General features: G+C 54.9%; 2 protein-coding genes across 4 annotated transcripts; one reads left to right on the top strand and one right to left on the bottom strand.

Annotated features, from left to right (window-relative positions):
- Positions 1–9: 9 nt before the first annotated feature.
- On the bottom strand, positions 10–4,771 carry ZNF593OS (ZNF593 opposite strand). Its single transcript, XM_082412617.1, has 2 exons — positions 684–4,771; positions 10–407 (listed from the first exon to the last, which is right to left on the bottom strand). Exons 1-2 carry the CDS (start codon positions 726–728, stop codon positions 261–263), a joined length of 192 nt encoding a protein of 63 aa, XP_082268743.1. The 5' UTR covers positions 729–4,771; the 3' UTR covers positions 10–260.
- A 67-nt stretch (positions 4,772–4,838) lies between these two features.
- On the top strand, positions 4,839–15,377 carry CNKSR1 (connector enhancer of kinase suppressor of Ras 1). Of its 3 annotated transcripts, none has more exons than XM_082412554.1 (21): positions 4,839–5,049; positions 7,914–8,071; positions 8,175–8,356; positions 8,935–9,019; positions 9,443–9,484; positions 9,564–9,668; positions 10,391–10,450; positions 10,563–10,631; positions 10,924–11,025; positions 11,112–11,182; positions 11,274–11,350; positions 11,494–11,600; positions 11,679–11,709; positions 12,113–12,285; positions 13,149–13,222; positions 13,387–13,458; positions 13,726–13,799; positions 13,947–14,008; positions 14,090–14,189; positions 14,295–14,476; positions 14,727–15,377. In XM_082412554.1, exons 1-21 carry the CDS (start codon positions 4,854–4,856, stop codon positions 14,979–14,981), a joined length of 2,277 nt encoding a protein of 758 aa, XP_082268680.1. In that variant the 5' UTR covers positions 4,839–4,853; the 3' UTR covers positions 14,982–15,377. The 3 variants fall into 3 exon arrangements, with proteins under 3 accessions (XP_082268680.1, XP_082268679.1, XP_082268681.1); XM_082412555.1 differs by having other exon boundaries at positions 4,935–5,068; XM_082412553.1 differs by having other exon boundaries at positions 11,494–11,709.
- The last annotated feature ends 27 nt before the right edge of the window (positions 15,378–15,404 follow it).

The following is a 15,404-nucleotide window of genomic DNA, read 5'->3' as shown; positions in this document are numbered from 1 at the left end:
GGGTGTTTACTCCCTACTTGATTCAGCTTTAGAACCTGCATCCTTTCCTTCCCTCAGGGGTCCTGGCATCTGAGCTGAAGCCCCCCATTGCAGCCCAGGTGTGTGGGGGGGGGATGGGTAGGATCAGGTTTATACTATCTTGCTTCCAATGAGGGCAGGGAGTGACCCCCCCCCCCACCAGAAAAGAAGTAGGCTCCTGAGATTGTAGCCTCCGCGAGTCACCTACCCCCCAGGGCCCAGGTGAGAGGCTGCCCACTTCATCATGGAGCCTGTGGCGGCCGCCGCTGCCCCACCATCTTCCAGACAGCATAGCAGGAGCCGCCCAGCCCGAGGATAGCCAGCAGTGCAGCCACGATCCCCACCAGCGGACTCCGGGGCTCTGCCTTCAGCTCCCCGGCTATCTGCATCTGGAGGTGCACAGAGGGTCCACCTGAGGGGTCAGCTGAGACTTCTGGGAAGGTGGGGGGTAGAAAGGGGCTGAGAAGCTACAGCTGAGGGAAGGAGATATGGATACCATTGCTGCCCCAGGGAGATTCCACCCCAATCCCTCTCGCTTCACTGCCTATGTGGGCCCTGGCTGCTCAGGCGGCAGGGAACGTGACAGCCTGGCTGCTGGGTATCATCCCAGCCGTGGTAGGGGGAGGAAGGGGTCGGTCCCAGAAGCCACCATTTGGGGTGCTTACCTGTAGCACTCGGAAGTAGCCAGGTGTCAGGCGTCGAAATCGCATGGTGGGTGCCGCTAGCCTTCCTGATGTCCTGTGGGATGGAAGCGGGAATGAGGACCAGTGGCGTTCATGGTACCAAGAAGCAGAAATCAGGACAGAGAGGATGCTCACCAGCGTCTGCCTTCCCAGGTCTGGCAGGGGGCGGGGCAGCTAGACCTTTAAATCTGTCCCTTCCCCCGCCTGCCTGCCCTGCCAGCCTTAGGAGCAGCTGTCAGGAGAGATCAGCATCAGGCCTGAGCAGCACCTCCCCCACCCACCAGGGAGTCCAGGCCGGGTAGGCAGGAGAGGCCTGGCAGTGTTGAGAAGTCTCAGGCCTGGACCAGGTATGGGAGGGCCTCCCAGCCCTGGTCGTGGCCCTAACCCTACCTCAGATGATTGGATGTCACCAGTCAGCTCTCAGCAAAGGAGGGGTTGGGTGCCTTATTAACACCCCCTCCAAACAGGAATAGGCCTTTTTCACTTGGTTTCTGTTGGATCAACCACACCTACCTTGGGGGAAGGCACATTCCACCCCTTTCCCCAAGATGGAGTTCCTGTAGGGACTTCCCTACCTCAGCTTGGGGACAATAATAAAAGATCTGCATCTTAAGAAAGCTGTCTGAGGTGTACTAAAAAATAGTAACTGACTGGGAGTTCCCTGGTGGCCTAGTGGTTAGGATTCCAGGCTTTCACTGCCATGGCTTGGGTTCAATACCTGGATCCTGCAAGCCACGTGGCGTGGCCAAAAAGAAAAAATAGTAGCTGACTGTGCTGGGCATTATTCTTATGATTTCATTTGGTATTGATTAACTAATAAAAATGTGGGGGGACAAGCATATTTCCAGAATAGCATGTAGAGTATGTGCATATAGAGAGAATGGAAGAACACCCAGAAAACTTAACAGTGGCCCAACCTGGGCAACAGGATGGGGACATGCTGGGGAAAGGGCACGTCCTCCTTCCACTTAATGACCTACTGTTATCGCTGAAATTTTTACAGCAAATAGATCCAAAGACCTTTCATAAACTCATAAAACTACCTTCAAAATAGAAGCTGCCATTTACTGTGCCCCTAACTGCCTAGCCCTGCCACGTGTTGGGGGCCCAGAGTAAAGGCACTGGTGTGGTTGTTAGGACCCCAGTCCTTTACAGGGAGTATCTGAGTACACGTGGTGAGTTCTTGTTGGTTTCTCCCCTACAGAATTGTGAGTTCAGGGAGGGCAGAGTTTGGCTGGCTTCTCCCCTCTATCTTGTGCCAGCTCAGGGTAGGCGTTTGATGAAATCAGGATGGTGGAGATAGGTCTGTGTTTATTGGGTTTCCCCAGAGTGCCACAGGGAGGCCAGTGTAAGAAGAGGCAAAAACATTAAAGGGGAAAGCACCGAGGAGTGTTAAAGGGATACACACAGTGCAGCGTATGAGGACATGAGGCCAAGGCCAAAGCCAGAGAGGTGAGGGCCAAGTTGCAAATTGGGAGCCTACTGGTTCACAAATGAGGGAGCAAGTCCTGTGGGGACGTGGTGAGCTGGAGTCCCCTTGAAAGGAAGCAGCCGACGATCTGCACTCATGTTTGATGCCACGTGTGAAGGTGGGATGGGGTGAACAGAGCTGGCCAAGTTTCAGAGAACTCAATTTGTATGTGAAATTGTTAAATGATGACAAAACACACACACCACATGGACATCTGTGGGCCAAATTCAGACTTCAGGTCTCTGGGTGACAATCAAGATCATGACAGGCTTTGGAGGCCAGGTATTGGGGCACTGGTAGAGATTCCAAGTTAGGTGACACAGAGTGGGCAGGCCTCCCAGGCCCCTCCCCACGGAATTAAAGCAATAATAACTCATATCTACCTCATGTTACAGATTTCAAAATATTTTAAAGACATCCTCACAGAGCTAAGGTCTAGTCACATCCCCCCCAGCCCCCGGCTTTTAGAGAGGAAGAAACAGGTTCAGGGAGGTGTAAGGGGTGGGCTCAGTCACATAGCAAGTGGAACTGACTTTTTTTTTTTTTTTTTGGCTGCCCTGGGTCTTAGTTGAGGCACGCGGGATCTTTTTTAGTTGCAGCATGCAGACTCTTAGTTGCGGCATGTGGAATCTAGTTCCCCGACCAGGGATCTAACCCAGGCCCCCTGAATTGGGAGCACGGAGTCTTACCCACTGGACCACCAGGGAATTCCCAGAACTGATTTTTTTTTTTAATTGAGATGTAGTTAATTTACAATGTGTTAGTTTCAGGTGTACAGCAAAGTGATTCAGTGATATATATATATATATATATATATATATGTATATATATATATAATATTAGAATACGTATTATATATATATTTTTTTTCTTTTTTTGGCTGCACCACACAGTATGCGGAACTTCCCCGACCAGGGATCAAACCCGTGCCCCCTGCAGTGTAAGCACAGCGTCTTAACCACTGGACCACCAGGGAGGTCCAAGAATATACATATATATTCTCGCATATATATGTTCAAATTCTTTTCCCTTATAGATTAGTACAAAATATTGAGTATAGGGCTTCCCTGGTGGTGCAATGGTTGAGAATCTGCCTGCCAATGCAGGGGACATGGGTTTGAGCCCTGGTCTGGGAGGATCCCACATGCCATGGAGCAACTGGGACCGTGAGCCACAATTACTGAGCCTGCGCGTCTGGAGCCTGTGCTCCGCAACAACAGAGGCCGCGATAGTGAGAGGCCCACACACCACGATGAAGAGTGGCCCCCGCTTGCCACAACTAGAGAAAGCCCTTACACAGAAACGAAGACCCAACACAGCCATAAATAAATAAAAATAAATAAATTAAAAAAATATATATTGAGTATAGTTCCCTGTGCTATATAGTAGGTCCTCGCTGGTTATCTATTTTATACATAACAGTGTGTATGTTAATCTCAAACAAGTGGAACTGATTCTGCCTGATTCCAAAGTCCTGGGAGTCCCCTGGCCTGGGATGATGATAATGATGATGATAACTGCAGACACTTAGTCTGTGTGAGACATTGTTCTAGAGGAAAGCTCCTAACCTGGGCTTCCCAACTCAGGGGGCCTATAAACTTGCATGGCAAAAAAATTATATATTTATTTTCACTAACCTCTAACTAAAATTTACCATTTCCTTCTTTATGGATTGAAGTATTAGCAGTATCTGTGGCTTTGTCACCAGTAGAAATCACAGGTATTTTCATATCAAATTGTAGTTATCACAAGTATCCCAAAATATCACTTACGCTCATAACGATCTCAAAATGGTGACAGTTATTAACCCACTGCTAAATCACACTGTTTCAGACACTCCTGCAGCATAGCTGCCATTGATGGTGCCCAGTAGAGGGTCAGTGACCAAATGGTGAATCCACCTGCTCTCACATTGGTCCCCCAGCTTATCTGTTACTCTCTTGCATCCCCTACCTGTAGGTGTTCGCTGATCAGTAAGTGCAAGGAGGTGAGTCAGAGACCACCTCCACAGTTCAGTGTTATTCATGCTGAGTAACAACATGCTGATCGTTAGAAAAGGAATTTAATTTGCCAGTCTTGTTATTTAATGCTGATAAATGCATATTACTATATCATAAATTTGTGGGGTTTAATATATTTTGATAATAAGTGTCCTCCTTGTAATCTTTAGCATTTTGCTTTATGCTTTTAAAAGCATCATTCTAAGAAACTGTCCAGGGTTTCCACCAGATTGCCAAAAGGGTCCACGGTGCAAAAAAAGAGGGGGCTAAAAACCAGTTCTAAAGGTTGTAGAGTTATTAACACAGGTACTCTGCATAGCAGCCCTCTGAAGTAGGAACTATTATATCCATTTTACAGACAGGGAAAGTGATGCCTGGTGGGTAAGCTTAGCCCTTGGTCACACAGCTAACAAGCTGCCAAGCCAAGATTTGCACCCAGGCTCTGGCTTCCTAACCTCTGCGCTTTGCTGCCATGCTCACTGCTCACTTTTTGGCCCCTTTTTGAGGAGCCTTGAAGGTCAGGGTCGCACCCTGCCATTTGAGGCCAGTTTTGGGCGCGGATCCCAGGCCAACTCTGAGATCCCCTGGGTCACACATCAGTGGCACCACCCCCTGGTCTGGCAGCCCAGCTGCCCTAGGATGCCTGAAGGGCGGAGCAGGAGGTGGACAGGCAGTAGGCCAATGGCTGTCACAGCACCTCACCTAGCCAGCTTTGTGGGCCCAGGTATGCTAGTGGCTCCGCCCCCAGCCCAGCCCAGCCCCTCCCCAGGTCAGAGCTCTGGGAGCGGAAATTCCTGCGCTGGAGAGACGGAGCGGGTGCGGATCCGAGAAGCCGAACTTGGCCATGGAGCCAGTAGCGACCTGGACCCCCGGGAAGGTGGCGGCTTGGCTGAGAGGTGGGTGGGGCTGGGGCAGTGTCGGGCTTGAGGGGCAGTGGGACGGGGAGAGGAAAAGGACAAAGGACCTGCCGAGTTTGTCAGTTGGTTAGTCAGTCAACAAGTATTTACAGAGTGTCTGCCGTGAACCTGGCAGAAGGATAATGGAGATGACCCCGGGCCGCCCCCCCCTCCACCCGGAGGACCCAGAGGGGGACTCCCATCCCCCCAGAAGCCCAAGAAGCCTCCAGGGTGGCAATGGGGAGGCAGTGGTTGTGTAATGAACACAGACGGTGTCTCCCCAGCTGCCCGCCCCCACTGTATCTCCTTCATCTTCCCTCTGCCCCAGGGCGCAGTGGGCTGTTATTAAACCCATTTTTCAGAAGCCGAAAAATACACAGTGAACCAGGAAGTGATTTGCTGAGGCTTTGGAATAGGGCCGGTGGGGTGACTTTTCCCTACCCCCACCCCAAAGCTCCCAGTGAGAGCAGAAGCCCCGGCCTGACTGGAGGGTTGGCACTGCCCCTCCCTAGGCCTCCAGGGGGGATGAGCCCAGTTAGGTTGGAAAGGTTCCAGAAGTGAAGACCTTCTGACATGCAGCTGGGAGCCGGGAGGTGAGTCAAGACACTACTCCTACAGGGAGGAGCCAGAGTGGAGGGGGCGGCCGGAGTCCACTGAGGGCAGGCTCAGGGTGACCAGCCCCGGTAAAAGCAGGGATTCAGGGCTGGCGTCAGACTCCCAGACTGAGTTCCAGGCCCAGCCCCTCCACTCACCAGTTCTGTGACCACAAGTCTCAGTTTCCCTATCCATATAATGGGAAAGGCAAATCTGATCTCATGAAGTGAACCAAATAAGACAATCATGTCGAGGGCCTGGCACATGCAGTTCAACGCCAGGATCTGTTGGGAGGGAGGCAGCACAGCACATTTGCTGTGTGCACGGCAAGGGAGGTGCTCGAGGGCCCAGAGCCACGGAGTAACAGGTTCACGAACTGCTGGTCAAGTGCTCTTAATGTCACACAGGGAATGAGGGAGAGCTATTGATCACAAAAGACCCTGGCTTGGAATGGCAGGGGTTCCTTCAAAGATTGAGAAAGCTGACTGTTAACCTCTATTTGTATGTTTTCCCACCTGTAAAATGAGGATAACAGTATCTCTGCTTTCTAGATTCGGTGAGGATTAAATGTGTTAATATGTATAAAGCCCTTAAATTTTTCCTAACACATAGTAAGCATTCACTAGATTTTTTTCTTACTTGTGAGTGTCTACCTTGTAAGAGGCCTGGGCTGGAATTAGAGATGAACACTTGTTTAAGGCCCAGTCCTTGAAGAGCTCGTGATCAAGTAGGAGAGGTTAGTGCTTTGATGCAGGGGTTTGTGGAGGTGCAAGGGGCAGTGAGAGCAGCAGAGGCTCCCATCCCAGCCTGGGGAGTTGTGGAAGGCTTCCTGGAAGGAGTAAGATGAAAAAGGACGTGAAGGAGCTGGAAGAGCAGTCGAGGCAGAAGGAAGAGCACGTGTGAGGACCCTGAGGCAAGAGAGCATTCCAAGAGCTGCAGGGAGTTAGTGCTCTGGATCTGAAGTGTTGAGTTTGAGGGCCTGTGCGCCAAGAGATGACTGGAGAGGCAGGTGGTGGCTGGATCATACAGGGCCTTGGGGATCACGGTAAAGAGTCTGGCAATAATAATACGGGGGCTGTTACTGACTGTCTACCATGAACCAAGGCAATTGGCCAAGTGCTTGACATGTGTCGTGTCATTTAATACACATGATTAGAAGGTAGGTGTCTTTATTTTCCCCATTTTATAGGTGAGGAAACTGAGGCACGGAGTAATTAAGTTACTTGCTCAATCGCTGTCACTCAGGTCTCCCTGACTCCAAAGCCCCATCAAGCATGACTTGAGCAGCATCAGAACACTTGGAGGATTTGTTAGAATGCAAATTGCTGGGCCCTGCCCCTGAGTTCTGATTCAGCAGATGTGAGAATTCGTTTGTTTGTTTTTGTTTTTTTGGCCATGCCGTGTGGCTTGCGGGATCTTCGTTCCCTGACCAGGGATTGAGCCCGGGCCATGGCAGTGAAAGCCCAGAATCCTAACCATAGTCACCATGCTGTACCTTACATCCCCAAAACTGACTTATAAATAGAAGCTTGTACCTTTGGACCACCTTCACCCATTTCCCCTACCCCCTCATCCCCTGCCTCTGGCAATCATCAATCTATTCTCTGTTTCTATGAGTTTGGGTGTTTGGGATTCCACATGTAAGTGAGATAATACAGTATTTGTCTTTCTCTGTCTGATTTATTTCACTTAGCATAATGCCCTCAAGGTCCATCCATGTTGCTGCAAATGGCAAGATTTCATTCTTTATGGCTGAATAATATTCCCGTGTGTGTGTGTGTGTGTGTGTGTGTGTGTGTGTGTGTGTGTGTGTGTGTGTGTGTGTGACAGTTTCTTTATCCATTCATCTGTCAATGGACACTTAGGTTGTTTCCATGTTTTGGCTATTTTTCTTTTTTTTTTTTTTGGCCATGCCACGTGGCTTGTGGGATCTTCGTTCCCCGACCAGGAATTGAACCCGGGCCACAGCTGTGAAAGCACTGAGTCCTAACCACTGGACCACCAGGGAATTCCCAGAATTTGTATTTCTAACAAGTTTTCCAGTGAGGCTGCGGCTGTTGGTCTGGGGACCATCCTTTGAGAACCACTGCCCTATATGACCCTACTTCTCAACTCAGTAGGCTTATCTGTGAAATGGGCAAGGCAGAACACTGCCTGGGTCTCAGGGTCATTAGGAGAAGGACTTTTGCACTGACCAGAAAGGCCTTGACACCCCCTGGCTCCCCCATGCTGACCCTCGTTCTTCCATCAGGCCTCGATGATTCCCTGCAGGACTATCACTTTGAGGACTGGGAGCTGCCTGGCAAGTACCTGCTCCAGCTCTGCCCCCGAAACCTGGAAGCTCTAACTGTGTGGCCTCTGGGCCACCAGGAGCTCATCCTGGAAGGGGTGGAACAGCTCCGGGCCCTGGTGAGTGAATGGCGGCCACACTGGCTGCAGCTTCCACCCACCGTGGGGGTGCTGATGGGGGGCTGGCCGCTGCCAGGAATTAACCTGCCACTCTGTGGTACAGAGCTCCGGGCTACAGTCAGAGAACCTGCGGAGCCTGACAGAGGGGCTGCTGGAGGGGATCCGGGCATTCCAGAGCTTAGTCCAAGGTCGCCTGGGGGGCTGTGCTGAGCCTCCTGCAGATGTCCTCACCGCGGCCATGGAGCTGGTGCATGCGGCCCGTTCCCTCCTCTTCTGGCTCAACAGGTACTTCGGTCTCCTCCTAGGGTCTGAGTAACTGGTGAGGGGACCCTTCTCATCCTTGGCTTCCTCTGGGACCTGGGAGAGTAAAATAGAGCTTTGCTCTTGTTCAGATATAGTGGAACTGGGCAAAGAGGTTAATTGGTCTGTGTAGGGGCACTGGGTTGCCTGGGTTCCCACCCCACCTCCAGCTTGTAATCGTGACAGTCTCATCAACAGCATTATATAAAGAGCTCTCTACCCCCTTCACTGGCCGCTGCTTGTCCCATAGGTCCCAGCTCTAATGTCACCTCCTCAGAGAAGGCTTTCCTGTTACACACTCTCAGAGCTCCCTACACTTCACAGCAGTAGAAGTTAAATCATTATTGATGTAATTAGATGTTTAATGTCTGTCTCCCCAGTGCCTAGAACAGGCCCTGGCATTTATTAGGCACTTGACTAAGGTCTTTAGATGTATCAGTCATCTCCTTTACCCCAAATCAAAACCCATCAGAGTCTCAGATGCATAGCCGGCGCAGGGTGGTTCAGTGACTTGACTGTTAAGCTCAGTTCCCTAACCACTGCTCCATCCTTCCCTCTGCCAGGTACCTCTTCTCCCACTTAAATGACTTCTCATCCTGCCAGGAGATTGGGGAATTGTGCGGGGAGCTGGGCCAGGCCTTGCAGGAGGTAGGAGAACCAGAGGCCAGGCTTGGCCCAGGCTGTAGAGACCAAGTCAGGCTAGAGCTTTTTATAACTTGTGAATCAGCACAGGATCAGGTGTGAGAGCAGGAAGAGGCGAGGGCAGAAAGAGAGGAGGCCCGGCCACTGGGTAGGGGGTGATGGGGGCGTGGGAGCTCCTAACTGGCGAGGGCAGCACAGGACATTTGATTCTCAGGAGGGGGTGGAGCGGGAGAGGGCATGTGTGGTGACTTCTGGGGGCCTGGTGTCAGGGGGGTGAGATCTTGGGGCGAAAGCTCTAAGGCCATGTAGTTCTGGGAAGGGGGCCAGGGTACGGGACGCCGGGAGGGACTGCAGGGAATCCCCCTGCCCTCAGGCGAAGGCAGTGTGCCCTGCTCAGGGCAGGCCCCTGCTCTCTCACTCTGCTTCCAGGACTGTCCAGCGGCTGAGAAGGAGAGCAAAGTCCTGAGGATTGTGAGTCTGGGGGGTGAGTGGGGTGTGGGGATGGGGTGGGACGGGGCTCAGGCTAGACATCCTGCTCTCCATCCGCCAGAGCAGCCACGTGGCCGGGATCTGCCACAACATCCTGAGCTGCAGCCCAGAGGAGCTGCTGGAGCAGAAGGCCGTGCTACAGCACGTGCCGCTGGACCATCCTTCGGTGAGCCCTGACCTCTCAACTCTCACCCCTGACCCCTCGGCAGCCTTGTCTGGGCCCTGAAATCTGGTTCTAGGATCCCACAGAATCCTACACTGTCACAGCTGAAAGGCCCTGTTTTTTTTTTTCTTTTTTGGCCGAACCACGTGGCATGTGGGATCTTAGTTCCCCCACCAGGGATCAAACTTGCACCCCCTGCAGTGCAAGCGTGGAATCTTAACCACTGGACTTCCAGGGAACTTTTGTACAGATGTTAAAGGCCCAGAGGACTTCCCTGGGGTCTCACCGTCATTCAGCCCCTTCTCTGGTCCTGAGGGGCTGCAGCTGGTGTGGTCTCAGGTGACACATCCCAGCCCTGGGACACGGACCTAGGGGAGAGGGGAGACGACATGAACTTTTTTGCTTTAATCTTTGACCAGTTGGGAAAACCAGAGGCCCCAGCCCTGCCCTGTCCCGCTCCTGTCCCTGAGGTATGAGATTCTTCAGGAAAGTTGCTGAGAATCTTATACCTCAGAAGTCTGCAACCTGCTCCCCTCAGCCCTTAGGGGAGGAGGCAGAGCCCAGAGAGGTGCAGCGGTGAGCCCAAAGTCACATAGCAAGTCGAGCAGTGCCAAGCTGAGGCCAGCTCTCTCCCCCATTCCACTCACCTGTGAGTCCTGGTGCCTAGCAGGGGTCCTGGCCCGGCGGTCCCCACACCCTTAGTGACTGCAGCCTCTGCCCTGCAGGGCCTGGAGATCCACACCACCAGCAACTGCCTGCACTTTGTGTCTCGAGTGGGCACCCAGGTGAGACCCCTACACCCTTCTTGGCCGCCCACCCCCGTGGCCCTCCAACCTGCCAGCCAAGCCAGCTTCCAGCCCCATGAGGGTGCACCCTCTGAATCCCACCCCCCACCAGGTCCCCATTGATTCCCGGCTGCAGATCCTGCCTGGAGACGAGATTGTCCAGATCAATGAGCAGGTGGTGGTGAGTGAGGGGAGGGGCGTGGTGGGAGGAAGGGGGTCCTGAGTAGAACCCAGGTCGGTGGGTGGGGAGGTTCCCTTGGGGAGACCAGGGCTGTGGGAGCTGCCTTCCGTGAGGCCAGCCAGCTCACACAGGTCAGAGGGGCTCGTGGAGGCTTCCTGGAGGAGGATGAGTTGAGGCTGAGTGGGAGGCTGAGAGAGTGCTGTGAGGCCAAGGCTGTCGGGTTGCTTCAGAGCCTCCTGCCCAGTTCAGTCCTGCCCAGCATCCCTGCCCTGCCCTCTGCCCTGTCCCCCAGGTGGGCTGGCCCCATAAAAACGTGGTGAGGGAGCTGCTCCGGGAGCCAGACGGGGTCAGCTTAGTGCTGAAGAAGGTCCTGGCGCCGGAGATACCCTCACAGGTACCTGCCGCCCTCCCCTGCCCCCAGTCTGCTTTCAGACCCCTGTCTGTCGCCAGCTCCATCACCTGTTTCTGATTATTCCTCAGACCCCTCCTCAGGCCCTGGGCCCCCCACGCCCAGTGAGCCCATCGCTGGCTCCGGCCCTGCCGTCTCCCAGGTAACAGGCTCGGGCCCCAGGTAGGTCTTGGCCCCGGGTAGGTCCTGGCGGGTGGGCCATGGCTCACCTCATCTCTTCCTGATCTTTCCAGGGCCCCATCGGAAGATGTCTTCGCCTTCGACCTGACTTCAAACCCAAGTCCCGGACCCAGCCCTGCTGCCTGGACAGGTAATTTCTAAGCCCCACCAGTCGGCAGATGCCCCGGACAAGGCATGTGGGCTGCCTGACCCTGGACTCTTACACCCCCACCCTACCACTGGGCCCGGGTCTGAGCTCAGGGACCCTCCCTCTCTCTCCTGCCTCCCTGACAGCCTCAACCTCCCTTGACCCGGAGCCCCTGCCCGGCCCCCATGCACCCTCAGCCACACTCCTAGCTGGGGTAGCAGAAGCTCCAGAGCCCCCAGAACACCCTGACAAGGTAAGCTCTGGGGCTCAGCAAGGAGGGGTGTGTGGCTTTGGACCCATACGCTTCTCTAACCTCCTGTGGTTCTTTCAGAGTCCTGTCCCTGGTCGCAAGAAATCAAAAGGTATGAAATGCACCTGACGGGGTGGGGGGTGATGCCCTGATATGAGGAGCTCTTAGAGGTCTTTACAGTGCTGGGCAAGACCACCACCCCCAACACACACTTCACGCACAGCCTCTCCTGGAAACAGCTGTTTCTGGGGTCACACAGACCTTATGCTCCCAGCCTGGGCCTCTCGCCAGCTCTGTGACTTCAGGCAAACAGCTCGTCCTCTGATCTTCAGCTTCCCTGTCTCTAAAATGGGAAGAGTCATCCCCACCTCAGAAGTGACACGTGTAACATTCTGAGCCCAGAGCATGGGTTCAGAAATACCAGCTGGGGGTGCTTGTGGGGGGCAAGGGAGCAGGTTGGGGGTCCGGGACACCCCGCCAGCCCCTCACTGACCGGCCGCGCTGTGCTGCTGCAGGCGTGGCGTCGCAGCTGAGCCGCCGGCAGGTGTCCTGCCGGGAGCTGGGCCGGCCTGACTGTGATGGCTGGCTCCTGCTCCGCAAGGTGCCCGGGGGCTTCATGGGCCCGCGCTGGCGCCGCTGCTGGTTTGTGCTCAAGGGACACACGCTCTACTGGTACCGCCAGCCCCAGGTGAGACCCCATACACACACACAGGTAAGCAAGTGAGTCACCTCAGGGCCTCGGCTCTTGTCCCTCCTTCACGGTCCACTCCCATCTGTGGTCACAGGTGGGCCCCAGTGTTCCTATGTGTAAAATGGGGACACTCTTCAGAGAGAACTGAACAGACGTGTGTATAAAAGCGGTCTGGAAAAGGTATCAAAGGCCGGGTAGAATCTCCTTGATTCCACCCGCCTTTCCTTCCTCTTCTGTTAATCTGTTCATCCTAGTTATGGGCCGTTCAATCAATTGTTTATTCATTCAACTAACATTCAAGGTGCCTACTGCATACCCAGCTCTGGGCTGGGCCCTGGGACACAGGGAAGAATTGGACCGTTTCCGTTACTCAGGCTGGTGGGGAGAGGGATGAATACGCACTCAGGGACAATATGGGAACACATACTATGATGGCAGAAGAGCCAGGTGTGGGTGGGAACCCAGCAAAGGTGGCCAGTCCACCTGAAGAGTGGTGAAGGCTTCCTGAAAAATCAGTGCCTGAGGGTTAGTCAGATGGAAGGGAGACAGAAAACCAGGCAGGGAGAGGGGCATTTGCAAAGCAGCTTTGTCTGTGTCTGCGATGGAGCAAATGCATGAGGGGTCTCCTCTTCCTTGGCTGTTTCTCCGGATATCTTTGGCTCCCCTTGCCAGGCTCAGAGGCACCCCTCGGTCACACCTCCTGACCCCACCCCAGCTTCCTGCCCTGAGTTCTGGGCACTGAGAGATGAGCAGTTAGAGAGCCCAGGAAATGCCCTCTCCCCTCCCCCGCCCTCAGGAGCCTGACTGGGCCTTGAGGGTATTGGGGCTTCAAGCTGACCCTCACACTATGATCTCCCCAGGATGAGAAGGCTGAGGGCCTCATCAATGTCTCCAGGTACAGTCTGGAAAGTGGACAAGATCAGAAGAAAAAATAGTTAAGTCCTGAGGTGTGACAGGCTGGGGGTGGGGAGAGAAAGGGAGAGGTAGGTGACAGGAGGGGCAGGTGGGGGCAACAGGTAGCTGGGATGCCCAGTCCAGCCTCTCTGCATCCTGGATGGGCACCCCCAGCTGAGCGAGGCCCCTCTGCTCCCCTGGCAGTGTGTTCCAGCTCACCCATAACGTGTACAAACCCTTCATCTTCGCTGCTGACACCCTGACGGACCTGAGCATGTGAGTGCCACCCCCTTGACCTCCACAGCTTGCACAGGAGTGCTCGGGGGCCTGGGCTCAGGAGCCTGGATTCAGAGCCCAGCTCTCTGATAGGGCTCATCAAGACACTCACTCCTCTAAGCCTCAGTTTCATCTTCTCTAAAATGGACTAGTAAGAATTCCTATCTCTCAGAGTTGCTCTGAGGATTAAATTAGAAGATGATTTAGGTGAAAGCCCCTGGCATACAGTAAGTGGAAACTCCCTGAGACCCATTTGCCCCTCCACAGGTGGGTGCGCCATCTCATTACCTGCATTTCCAAGTACCGGTCTCCAGGCCGCGCCCCCTTGCCCCGAGAGGAAGGTGGGTGCCTCACAGGGCTGGGTCTCCCCTGAGCCTCTGCCTTCCCTGGGATGGGGGCTGGGAGCTCAATTCCCCCGAGCCCACCCCCTGGCCTGCCCAAACCCTGTGAAGCTGAATGGGTTCCCCAGCCACTCTTGTCCACCCCAGACTGCTACAGTGAGACGGAAGCAGAAGACCCCGACGATGAGGCTGGATCCTGCTCAGCCTCGGTGAGTGGGAGCTGACGGGGGGTGAAGAGCAGGGCGTGGAACTCAGACTGATACCCTCCTCTCCTTCCACCCTGCCCCCAGCCCAGCCCGGCCCAAGCTGGGAGTTCGCTCCACGGAGACACATCACTTGCGGCCGCCCTCACGCAGGGCAGCCCACGGACCTCCTTCAGCCCTCCGACAGGTGCTGAGCCAAGCGGCAGGGGGGGTGGGGGGGTGGGAGCCGAGACGGAGGGCTGGGGGCGGGGGCGGGCACGGGCACACGCTCACCCTGCTCCCCCTCCCACAGACAGCAGCGAAGGGGCCCTGGAAGGAATGGTACGGGGGCTGAGGCTGGGTGGCGTGTCCCTCCTGGGCAGGCCGCAGCCCCTCACTCACGAGCAGTGGCGGAGCTCTTTCATGCGGCGCAACCGAGACCCCCAGCTCAATGAGCGAGTGCACCGCGTGCGGGCGCTGCAGAGCACGCTCAAGGTCAGCGGGCGCAGGGCACCCTTCGGGGCTGGGCTTGGGGCTTTCGGCTTGGTTCCTGGTCCTCAGCCCTGGGCTCTGCTGTGGACCGGGCCGAGTTCTAGGTTCCTGGAGCCAGGCTCTCGATTTGAGGATGGGGGCTGGACCGGGCCAGGTGCTGGGTTCTGGGCCACTGGACTCCAGAGCTAGCTCTGGACTCAGGCTCTGCCCGCTCCCCGGGTGATCATGGCCCTAACCCCTACACCTCTTCCAGGCAAAGATGCAGGAGCTGCAGGCCCTGGAGGAGGTGCTAGGCGACCCCGAGCTCACTGGGGAGAAATTCCGCAGGTGGAAGGAGCAGAACCAGGAGCTCTACTCAGAGGGCCTGGGGGCCTGCGGAGTGGAGCGGGCTGAGGACAGCTCCCAAGCCCCGAACTCTGACTCCAGGGAACCGTCTTCCCACCCCCCACCCTCTCAGCCTGAGGAGCACTCCTGTCTCCGCCCCCTGACCCCAGAGAGTGACCTCTGACCTCCTGACTTCTAACTCTGGCCAGTACCCTAGTTCCTGACCTCTGGCCTTGAGGACCACCTCTGACACATCTAGGATAGAGCATCCCTGCATTCTGTTCCAGTTTGGAAGTAGTGCTTGTCCATGTTCTGTCCCAAGCTGACTGCCTCTGCCTGAGCTGCTGCCATTTCTGCTCCTCCCTCCCTTGGAGTGGGGTGAAGTGAAGTGAGCTTTGTGCCAAGGAAGGAGCAAGAGACGGGGCCGAAAGAACTCTCTCCTACCCTGTGCTCTGTGGGGTCACAGACCTGCCCCCTCCGCCCCGCGACACTTCGTTCCCCAAGCCAGTCTGTATGGGTGTTCTTCACTTCACCCAGGAGACACTTTTCAACTAAATAAAGTCAGTTTCTTTAACAGAAATCTACATGTGCCTTTGATTTCTGTATT

This window comes from Balaenoptera physalus, assembly GCF_965194825.1.
Source record: "Balaenoptera physalus genome assembly, chromosome: 1".
NCBI lineage: Eukaryota > Metazoa > Chordata > Mammalia > Artiodactyla > Balaenopteridae > Balaenoptera > Balaenoptera physalus.
Note: the sequence above shows the minus strand (reverse complement) of the source record. Positions and strands in the feature narration are given on the sequence as shown.